Below are 11,272 nucleotides of genomic sequence, written 5' to 3' on the forward strand. Positions count from 1 at the left end.
TTATACAGCACGTACGTGAGTTTGTGTGAGAGACAGGCTTCTCCCTTCAAACTCCTTCCTCTTCGTAGTCCCCCTGAAACTAACTTGAACTAAGTTAAGTTACAAATTAAAATTTTGCACACAGCATTATCGTGTAGTGCGTGTGCGTTTGTCTGTGAGACCAGTTGACTCTTAGACTCTTTGAGTCGCGTTTCGACTCAGGCTAGTCCTCCTCCTCCTTCCTGCCTCCACTTGCGCTCCTGATCAAGACATCTCGTGAACGGTAAGTTTGTTTTTGTTTTTCAGTTTTATTCATTTACAGTAATCTTATTTATTACCTTATTTTATATTGGAATGTTACTCTACTATGTTTATGCTAACATTTTCATATATTTTCTCACCATATTTGGTGGACTGTGAATATTTTGAAGTGTTAAAGGGGTGAGTTTGGGAAGATCTTGGAACGGATTAGGCTGTGGCTTCAGCGGCTTGCTATCCAGAGCTATCCAGATATACAAGTATTATACAGATCAGTGGGCTCCACTTACTTTATTCAGCAGTCGCCTGTTCAAATGCACTGATCTGTATAATATATCTGGATAGCTCATACGTCGCACGCCGGAATGATATTATCGGTAATATTATTTTCCAGAACATATCATATGAATGAATCCTTTTACGTCAGTCATTCAGCAGCAAAAAATAAATAAATTGTTGTTCATCCAAATGAAGGGTCATGCCGGGTCAATTGTATGCAAACTGGCTTGCTAACTGCACTGTATACAATGCCTGGTAAGCATCATGGAAGCACTGAGATTCTCCCATTCCTTCAAGTAACGCAACCTTCGTCCCTTAAAATAATACATATATCATGATATAACAAAAAAAGTACGTCAATTTCCTCTTAGCTATTATATAGCTATATAAATGTATCAATTCTGAACATACATTTACTCAGAGGAATTTTACACGATCAAAAGTATCTGTGAGATCGACAGTGCAAAACCCTTAAATTATCAATCATAAATCTACATTTCAATCATACTTACAGGTGAAATGTTCGTCCACAGCCTTTGAACTGGCGATTTGTGCAGTTAATAGCTGCACATGCAGGCATCTTAAGTCGAAATTTGTGTCCAATCCGAATTAATAAAAATAAGTTCACCACGAATGCAAAAGCTTGCCCGAGAAGTGTTTCTTGCGAGTAGCAATATGGCGGCCGTTTGCCTTCGCAAGTCATCGCCAATGAGCTACCCAGATATATTATACAGATCAGTGGTTCAAATGTCCCCGCGGTTTGTTCTTTCTTCCGGTAAGTACCATTTAACAACTCCAACGAGCGTCCACGTGTGCAGCAAAATCACGTCAACCTGCTCAAGTGTGTGCCACAAATATTACCGCTTTGTCTGATTGGTGTGGCAAAATCGGAAAATCCCCTTTCGGGTGTTCCAATTGTAATTTGTTAAGGTGTTTTGCACTTCACGTCCACCAACATTAACCAAAAGCAATGGACCAACTCCTTGGAGCTGATTGGTCACTTCCAATAACCTGGGATTTCGTACATTCCCTTTCCGGGTTGTGTAATTGTAAATTGTTTTCCTTTTTGTTAACGTGTTTTTCACCCTCGGCCACCGTAAAGGATAGTAGTTTGTAAATCTTTTGTAATATAACAAGTTTCTAACCAGATAGAGGAGTCATACTTTAAATTCACTGAAATGCATATGAAATTATAATACATTTTGAGTATCATTTGACTATTTACATGCCGGGCTGACTGTCCTGGTTTTCAGTAATCAAAGTATGGGCATCCTACATAATTATGTTTAGAAGTTTAAAGCTATCCTATTCGTATTCTATTTGTGTTTTACAAATATTTTGATATAGCTTTTAATATTTTAATAAAGCTTGTGGTGGGTTTCTCTTCAGAAGTATTTTTAATTAAACCAAGCTTTATATTTTTTCCCACATTGTGTTAATTGGTCATTTCATTGCAAACATTAACTCAGCATAAGATTTAATCCAATCCACTTTATTCCTATCTCACATTTTATAAACACTGTTTCCAAAGTGCTGCACAAATTTTAAAAAACAATAATCATACAATATAAATAAACAATAGTCAGAAAATGCACGCTATTTTGTCACCAACGACATGCCGTAAATGTTTCCATGATGGCGGCCAGATTGCGCATGCGCAATATGGGTTGCTGGCAGATTTGGTTGTCATAAGGTGACTGACCGCATTGAACAACATTAAAACACATTTATACGAGATATGGCGTCGCGTTTGACAACCAGGATGTTTTGTGCCATGAGGGAAACCGCAAACATTCCTCACTCACAGAGTCGGTGGGAAAAACTAAAAAATAGCAAAGCAGGTGAGAAACTGCACATTTGAGTCATAAGCTTCGCTCATACCATGCTTGTATGTACCGCTCATAACAAATTGCTGGACATTTTTTGATAAGCAAATATATTGTGCATTATTCTACTATGGCCTTTTTTGGTAGCATGTTACATTATAGTCCCTCGGCTTTTTAATAAACAAGTATGGTTAGCTAGGGCAAAGAACAATGGGCACAACAACAGCCAACGGTAATAAAAGAAATAATAAAGTAAATCGGAAAAGAAATGTGATCTCGATTCATACTAACATGGAATCTCATTTCTAAATATTGCTTTTTTTTTTACTGAACAAGCTGTATCACAAACACATGTTGCTATTTACTCAACATCTGCTCCCCGTTCACACCTAAAACACTAACAAGTCATATGACCTTGGGGAGAAACGATGGCTAATTGGGCCTGACTAATACAGTTTAACATAGGGGTGTACTCCCTTTTTGTTGCCGGTGGTTTCGACATTAATGGTTGTGTGTTGAGTTATTTTGAAGGGACAATAAATTGATAGGTATCCAAGCTGTACACTGACTACTTTACATTGCACCAAAGTGTCATTTCTTTCGTGTTGTCCCATGAAAATGTGACGGGTGTACTCACTTTTGTGAGATCCTCTATCTGGCCGCCCGGGTCGTGTTGCGCTCTTCAACCTTCGCAAAAGTAAAAATTGATTAGTGTTTGATTTGATTATTTTCCATGTAAAACGTCTTGAGTTTGAACAGTGAGAGTGTTCTTGGTTCATCCCTGATAAAGAATTGAATGGGCAAACATGGAGTTGAATTGAGTTTTACACACGCCCTGATTTGGGTTGTGGCACAAAGAGTTAAATTTGTTCATCTTTTCGTTTGTTTTAGGTGTATGGAGCCGCAGTCTGGCCTCCGACTACAAAGAGGCGTGTCGGGAGGCGGTGGTTGGCATCTATGAGCATCCTGTCAAAGCATCGGTGTACGTTTCCGTGCTCGGTGGAGCATTAACCTGTTTCCTCTCAAAACCTGACAAGTCGTCCTTTGAGGCCGCTCTGCTGGAACGCTCCAGTCAGCTGGGCCTGCTGTCGTCGTGGATCCGCAGCGCAACCTCCGATAAGCATGTGCAGAGTCTGCTTAAGCTTCGCAATGAGGGCCGTCTGCGACACATCAACCTGGGCATACTCTCGATCATTTATTCGACTGACTACGACCCTGACAGCACACTTTATGAAGCGCAGTGTTCTAGTTTGTCAGTACTCTGGAGAAACTTACCTGGGCGGGTGTTGGATGTAGGCTTTGTTGGCCACTGGTGGGTTCTGGACTCCAAGATGACAAACTATGACGTTAATGAAGAGGAGTTCACAGGCCTGCCTGTGCATATGCGAGTAACAGCACCACCCGGTGTTCAAGAGGTGGAACTGAATGAGCGACTGCACAGAGAGTCCTGGTTAGCACTGAAACTACAAGTTGAGAAGTAAGGCAGTGTTATGGACAGATGGAATAGGCATGAAGATATCGAATGTGGAAACGACTGGAGTGTATCTAAAATTAAAATATTTGACATACAGTACGTACTGGGGGCAAACAGCAGATTACACCCTTGGTTTATGAATAATGAACTTTCCGCATATATTGTAACTTGGTTATTGATTTAAAGACAAGCCCGTATTCGGAGGCATTAACAATGAAAGACGTCAGCTTGAGGCACCACTGCAACATATAACGATGAGTAATATAAGTCATATCCTGCCTAATGATTGAATATCCAATAATAAATACTTAAGTACTGCATGAATTATGTTTTTTCCATGACTTTTATTCCCTTTACAAATGCCAGAGGCAGGTTCATGTCAACAGTTTCCTGTCTCACATATGATTTTAATATGTTAAATGTTTTCAATTGTGCTGCTGCCCTTGGCCTATGTCTTATGCCTCTTATTAAAGACATTTTTAATCTTACAAAATAAAGGTGAAGTGAAAAAACTCAGGTCTACACGCCACAGACAGTGAGATTGCAAGTCCAAATGTATTTTTTTATTTATTGTTAAAATGTTATTGGGAAATGCAATAAAGTGATGGCTGTAATTCAACAAGGGAAAATAAACGGTTGGACTTGTGCTTGTTTTTCATTCTTTCGGCATAACTTCCTGTGTACTTTTATTTTGTCATGCCCATTTCCTGTGTTCGCCCTCGTGTGGAAACTGAAGTAATCTTCAGTTTTATTTGCGTGTGTTGCTTCCTTGCATTTTTTTTTTTTTTTTTACTTTTTGGAGGACAAAGCATAGAAGGGATGTATAATAAATGCAAGAGATGGCTACAGATGAGGACAGGACATTTCCTCCACAAACATTCAGGTTTGGGGGTCGATTGTTGGCGCCCCAAGGGCAGTCGCCTCGCTCGCTTATAGCAAGAACCGGCCCTGTATTCACCTATGATCATGATTGAGCTCAAACCGTGGCCACTGGTCAGTAGTGGTTAACCACTCGGTTGGCCAATGCTTTGGCCACCACCAGGGGGCGCTTCAATATTTCCACTCTATTGGCTCACAGGGGCTAAACCGTTTCAATAGCGGTCAAAACGATGACGGTCGGACACTTTAAAAAAAAATAAAAACTGGTAATTACTTTGTCTTACTTTACTTATGCTGTAATTCGATTCTGCTTTTATTTCCTATCCTCAGGCTGTTCGTCTTCTTTGCCAACGACGCTGGCTTACCTGTATGCTTGACGTGTGGCGAGAAATTAGCAAACAAGAATTGTTGAAAGACATTTTCCAAAGAAGTGCTCAGCATTTTCTGAAAAGTAGTACTTTATTTCAAAGTGAGCCTACACTTGTGGTCATCCCCGCAGTCCAGCCCTGCCCACGTCAGCTCGAACCGGCAACCACATATATGTGGACATATACAGACTTGAGTGTTAAAGGAAAAGCCATATTTTGGTCCTGTTAAAATTACCGGAACTTCCCTGTAAATGCGTTGATTTCACATAGCAACAGAGAAACGAACGCCTCCACCTAGCATGACCTTTTCCAAACTAAAACAAAAACACAGCAGCAGTAGCAGCAGCTGCAATATGTAACGTTACCTGTTGGTAGTGGCATGAGGCACTGTGAGCGCGGCGCTGACGTCCTGCGAAATTAGGGGTGCACTGATTACGATTTTCTGGCCAATCTTTAAAAAGCCTGACGTGCCGATTCCGATTTTGGCCGATATGTTTTTTTATTTTAATTACTGACAGCACACACCTTTCATGTTTCAATCTTATTTTGTTGAAAAACATTTTTACAAACTTGTTTTAACTGCCCATGAAGTACTTCTCTCAAACATAAATGAAAAGTTTCAAAAATTGCTGCCCAAACTACGACTTATACCAGATCCTTTCATCTTTTATTTTCCACATTTTAAAAACAAACAAAACTTACAGAACAGGTTACACTGCAGGCATGATTTGAGCCTCTTACCACAAACTCCATCATTTTCCTTGTAGTAGCTTCTCGTTGCTCTTAAGCGCTAACATTGGGCCGCTTCCTGGCTCTTTGCTCCGCCTACCTTTCTCTTTAGCCTTAGCTGGATTGCTAGCTGTCAGTCTGGAAGAGCAAAAAGGGGACAGTGACTAATTTCAGACCTTTGCGGAGGTAGAGAAGAGCGGGGATAACATCTGTTTCATTAAGGATGGTCCGATGATGGGCGCAACCCCACCAGGTGGCATCGTTACACATGTTTGTTGTAGTCTATTGTTGTAAAAGGTAAAATAAAAAAAGATGAAAACTTTTACAGTTTATAAGCTGTGTTATGTTTTGCGGCTTCAGTCTTTTTTCTTTAGTGGAACACTTCAGCGATTTTCATTCTTGAAAAAACTGGAATGAGAATGTGGCTCATTCACTGAGCAAAAGTAAAGCAGTGGAAATGAGCACAATAAAGATAAGCCATTCCAAAGGTTGTCTCTGCTTGGGAACACGGAAGGTGCTGCCTGTTACACGTTTGCAGTGCACGCACACCGCCGTGTCTCCACTGTAGTTCTTGAATTCCTTGCACGTGTAGGAGGGAGTCTGAGCCGCCAGATAGTTTGAAATGTGATGTGGGCAAAACAGTTTACATCTTCTTTCTTTCTTAAGCGTGTATGCATCCACTCCATCACTTTTTTTTTTTTGTTTAAGATACATGGCTTGAATATTCGGCTCTAAACCCGGGAATGACGCGGTGTCACGTGGTTGCAACCCAGCAATTGGCTTTATTTTGCTCAAACATTTGTATGTCATAAAAACGAATCGGGGAATCATCCTATTATTTTGTTGTATGTTGTTAAAATGTGCACAAATAATAATAAATGCTAATTTCCTGTTAAAAATAAATGTTTTGTTTGCCCAACGTCTCCTGTGTTTTATTCTGATTACGCCTGAAATCATGATCAACAAAGTAAGGACAAAATCATTCAAAAATCTTGAACATTTTTTTTTGTAAAAAGTATCAGTCTTGCCTGTATTGACTTTTAAAATGTTCAGTATTGCCCACCCATAACATCTCATCTGAATTAGGCTGAATCTCAGTTCTACCCCGTAGCCCTTCTCCTTCGTCTTACTCCTTGTCCCATCCCGTAAAACCTCGGGCCAATAAGAAGAGACATCTTCGCTCTTCACCGCTTTCTGGTTGTGATGTGGGCAGATGAGACAATTCACTTGTTCATACTAAATGTTTCCTTCCCTAAAGTAAAGTGCATACATTTGTACATTATTTCGATGTCATTTCGCCAACCTGACAACACCTTTTTTTTAATAAAAGGCACACATTTTTACAAACCGTAACATTTATTGCAAAACTAACAACTGTAATAAATAACAGCTTATACAACCAGCACTGTAACTAAATGTATCAAATTACATATGAAATAGAAATACTATAAAAAACTTGATGAACATCAATGTGACGTTTGTCAGTGGCCTTCCTTCGCCCTTTATTATGCTCTACTTCCTGCCTTCTCCTGGCCTGTGTTTTTCTTGCAGTTACACCTTGAGTGGGCTGGAGGCGGGGACGCTGGGCACACCTGTAGCTGATTACTCGCCATCCATTTAAGCTGACTGCTCGCAGCTGGACGCCGCCTGCCCACACGTGCACTCGTCTTTTCCTAGTTTCTAGTTTTTAGCCAGGCTAGCCCAGCCAGCTCCTTCTATTGTGTTTTTGGACTACTTTATGGTGATTCCTAGTTTTGCCTTTTCTGCACCATCGCTTTCTGTTACTCTGTGGATTTTGCCTGCACGCTTGCATTAAAGTGTTGAACTGCATCTAAAGCTCCCTGCCTCTGCTTCTGGGGTCCCATCCCCGTCTACATTCGTCACAATCAACAAATGTATAAATCTTATCAAACATTATTTCAAGGTGTAAAAACCTCCTTGTTTTGGCCTCGCTCTCCTCCTGTCGTTGATGTTCTCCCTCAGATTGTTTTGTAAGAATGTCCAGAATGGCATTTTGTTGCATTTTACTTTTCCATAGTGAGGTTGTAGCTTTCTAATGGTGCTGGAGTTCTGTGTGGTGTAGCAGAGGGCTGACTTCAGTTGGCTCCGCATCTCCTGCTGGAATGACACATATGCATGATTGATGGGCTACGACTATTAACTCAATAATAGTAATAGTAGTAGATATGTTCATATAGAGTAGTAAAAAAAAATACGGCCAGGTTGTTTATATCTTTAATTTAGCTCACTTCCTGACCATCCATACTGTATGCTGCAACTGTCATAATTAGTTTGCTAGGTGAGCCCATTTAAAAGAAAACTACTTCAAAATGATGTTCCACATTATTAAGCATGCCTCTCTCCGCTGACAAAAAAAGCGTCAAGTATTGCAATGCCTTGGACAAGGCATGAAAACATTCAATAATTCACAAATTTGTGGCCGAATTTCGATGACAGTTGGGATTGTGCTGATAAAGGCATAATGAGAAAGGTTTCTGCCAGACACATTTATGGAATCAAGAGAGCACCTGCTAAAAAGCCACTTCAAAGCAGCAAACAGGTATTTGAAGCTGCTGGTGCCTCTGACGTCCCATGAACCTCAAGGTGTACGATCCTCCAGAGGCTTGCGGTTATGCATAAACTACTATTTGGCACCCATAACCAACACTCATGAGCAGAAATGGATGCAGTGGACCAACAAATACATGAAGATTAATAATTTTACTGATGAGCGCCGTGCAACCTTGGGTGGATGGATGAAGTAGAGTATGGCCAGCATATCTCAACAAGGCTGTGATGTCAGCAAGGAGGTGGCTGAGTCATGTTTTGGATCGGAATCACTGGGAGAGAGAGCTGGTCGCCCCTTTATGGTCATTAAAGGTGTGAAAACGACCTCAGCAAAGTGTGTAGGGTTTCTGACTGACCACTTTCTTCCATGGTACAATATGAAGAACCGTACCTTCTGTAGCAAAATAACCTTCATGCATGACAATGCACCATCTCATGATGCAAAAGAGTACCTACCTCCCTCTCATTGGCTGTTAAAATACTGTTGTCATTGGGATGTTTGTTCAATAACATTCAAATTGTACTCCAAAGGTTGACGACTTCAAAATTATGATGACTGTAGTTTATTTTGCTATCTAATCATTTATGAAATGCAGTAGTCCAGTTCTTCTCATATAGTGGGGCGGGCACCTCTGGGGGGGATGCGGTGAACTGTCAGGGAGAGGCAGGGAGGACTTTCAATATTAGTGCAGACCTGCCAACATGTATGACTTTGTCGTTGCCAACATGCAGTTTGACTCTTGAATACGCTTGTATGCTTCACTGCTCTCCATTTTGTTGCATTTCACTGGTTTCAGTTTTGAGTTCAGTCTGTATAGTACAGGTGATAAATATTATTAGTGATTATGGGGGCGTGAAAACATTTGTGTCCCCCAGTGGGGGCATGACAGAAAATAATTGAGAACCACTGCAGTAGATTGCAGTGAAGTTCGATATCGGTGGTAGTCGGCTAGTTAGAACTAGCGACAACCAACAATTGAAAACATGGCGAATATTTACATTGAGTAGCAAATGATCGAATATCTAATAAAATATTAGTGATGTTACTGTGAAAATCTATAATTATGCTTAATGACTTACATTTGCATGCGTCCTTCAGTCTCCACTCTGCCGTCCTTTCAGCTGGAGTGTGGTATCCGCATCATCTCTACCTATGCCTACGTTTCAAGTCTGGTCCCCGACCACACTTGGTTTCTACTGCTGTACCCCCCTCAGCCCTTGATTTAGGGAGAATCGGCACACCACTTGATTCTCGTGAATGCACAACACCAAGGGGGTAAGGAGTAAGATCAGGGGTAAGGGGTGGAATTGGGATTCAGCCTTAATGTCCACAATACAGATGTTGTTTAATTTAAAAACATAAACACGTAATTCTGATTACAATTGCAAAAACATCTTCACAGCCGCTGTCATTGTCTGAACACATACTGTACATTGAACAAAAAAGTTAGAAGTTGAGTTTCAGTCGGTGGTTCTTGTCCTCGTCCTCTGAGTCTCTGCAAGGGAGACAAAAAAAATACACAAAATACTATTAAAGGGAAGTATCAGGCTTCTATTGTTTGAACTGGTGTGGTCTTTAGTGGGTGAGCCATGGTTAATGATTATCTACTGATAAGACATTGGGACTGACACTAAGAGGCATTTAGTTTAGCATTAAACTAGAAACAAAACTATTTACTCTTTGTCTAAATGTCTAAATCTTTTCGACTCCATATGAGCAGAAAGTAACAATACTATTTATGTACGTGTGACACTGAACCTTTGCTTGCTATGTAATGTGCTTTTTCAATGTAAGCTGCTTGTACAACACATCCATACAGAAATGACCATTTTAACATCGAACAAAGTGGAAGCATCTTTTCATTCATTTCTATATATTTTGTTAATAGTTGAAAATATACAAAGCACCACCAAATAATGTAATAAAGGTATTTATATATTTATAAATGTACAGTATGTTTTAATGTACGACAATCATTTTCCGGTTTTAATATTGTATATTGCAATAAAAAGAAGCTTGGCCATACCTGTCGGCCTTCACTATGCAGGTGAGGTCTCTGTTGCAGTGTGAGGCATGACGTCATCGCACCCCATCGAAGACTCCGAAGTGCGCTCATTGGGCGTCAAGGTTGCCATGGTGACGACCACCGGCTCAGCGGACACGGTGGGACCGCGGGTCGACCTAACGTTCACGCGGAAGGAATTCCTGATGCCGGTGGACACTCGACTGGACAGTCGGCGGACCGCACTTGTGATGGCGCCCAGAGCGTCCCTGTCCTTCTTGATCAGCCCCACGTCGTCTTCAAGCTCCGCTGGGAGGACCTCGATGTTTCCGGAGTACCAAAAGACCCACCAGACGAGGCTGAGGAAGATGACAATGGCGCCGGCGTAGATGAGCAGGTCGTAGAAGAAGACGTTCACGAACACGCCAATCAGGAGCACGAGCAGTCCGATGACGTCAAAGGCCACCGCGAGCCAGAAACAACAAACACAGCGACCCAGACCCCGGTACACCGGCTCCATGTCGGGGGACTCCGGAGCAATGTGGCGCCTGCTGTGTCAGTAAGGTGAGCCAGGTGAAAACCTCCTCCTGACAGGTGGGGGCGGGGCACCCTTGGAGGGGTCACTAGGACAGGTATTTTTTTTTATTATCTTAGCATGCACCTGTAGCATGTTAACAAAGTTTTAAAAAAATAATGCCGTTATTTTTAAAATAATAATGTGCTTACCTTAGTTGAATAATAATATGCAATTTATTTGCAAATTACTTTAAAAGCTTAATGAGTTACTACAGTCAACAAAAATATCAAAGCAACACTGTTTCTGCTCCCATTTTTCATGAGCTGAGCTCAAAGATGGAGAAGTTGTTCTATGTGTACACAAAAGGCCTCTCTCTCTTAAATTGTTCACCC

At 41.0% G+C, this 11,272-nt stretch overlaps 2 protein-coding genes across 2 annotated transcripts; one reads left to right on the forward strand and one right to left on the reverse strand.

Annotated features, from left to right (window-relative positions):
* The first annotated feature begins 2,194 nt into the window (after positions 1–2,194).
* On the forward strand, positions 2,195–4,452 carry timm29 (translocase of inner mitochondrial membrane 29). Its single transcript, XM_054759827.1, has 2 exons — positions 2,195–2,357; positions 3,234–4,452. The coding sequence occupies exons 1-2, from the start codon at positions 2,255–2,257 to the stop codon at positions 3,821–3,823; spliced, it is 693 nt and encodes a 230-aa protein (XP_054615802.1). The 5' UTR covers positions 2,195–2,254; the 3' UTR covers positions 3,824–4,452.
* Positions 4,453–9,515: 5,063 nt separating this feature from the next.
* Positions 9,516–10,978, reverse strand: si:dkeyp-72e1.6 (transmembrane protein 238-like). The gene is made up of 2 exons (XM_054759082.1): positions 10,388–10,978; positions 9,516–9,856 (listed from the first exon to the last, which is right to left on the reverse strand). The coding sequence occupies exon 1, from the start codon at positions 10,881–10,883 to the stop codon at positions 10,401–10,403; it is 483 nt and encodes a 160-aa protein (XP_054615057.1). The 5' UTR covers positions 10,884–10,978; the 3' UTR covers positions 9,516–9,856; positions 10,388–10,400.
* Positions 10,979–11,272: the final 294 nt, after the last annotated feature.

The sequence above is a fragment of the Dunckerocampus dactyliophorus genome, chromosome 18 (assembly GCF_027744805.1).
Source record: "Dunckerocampus dactyliophorus isolate RoL2022-P2 chromosome 18, RoL_Ddac_1.1, whole genome shotgun sequence".
Lineage (NCBI taxonomy): Eukaryota > Metazoa > Chordata > Actinopteri > Syngnathiformes > Syngnathidae > Dunckerocampus > Dunckerocampus dactyliophorus.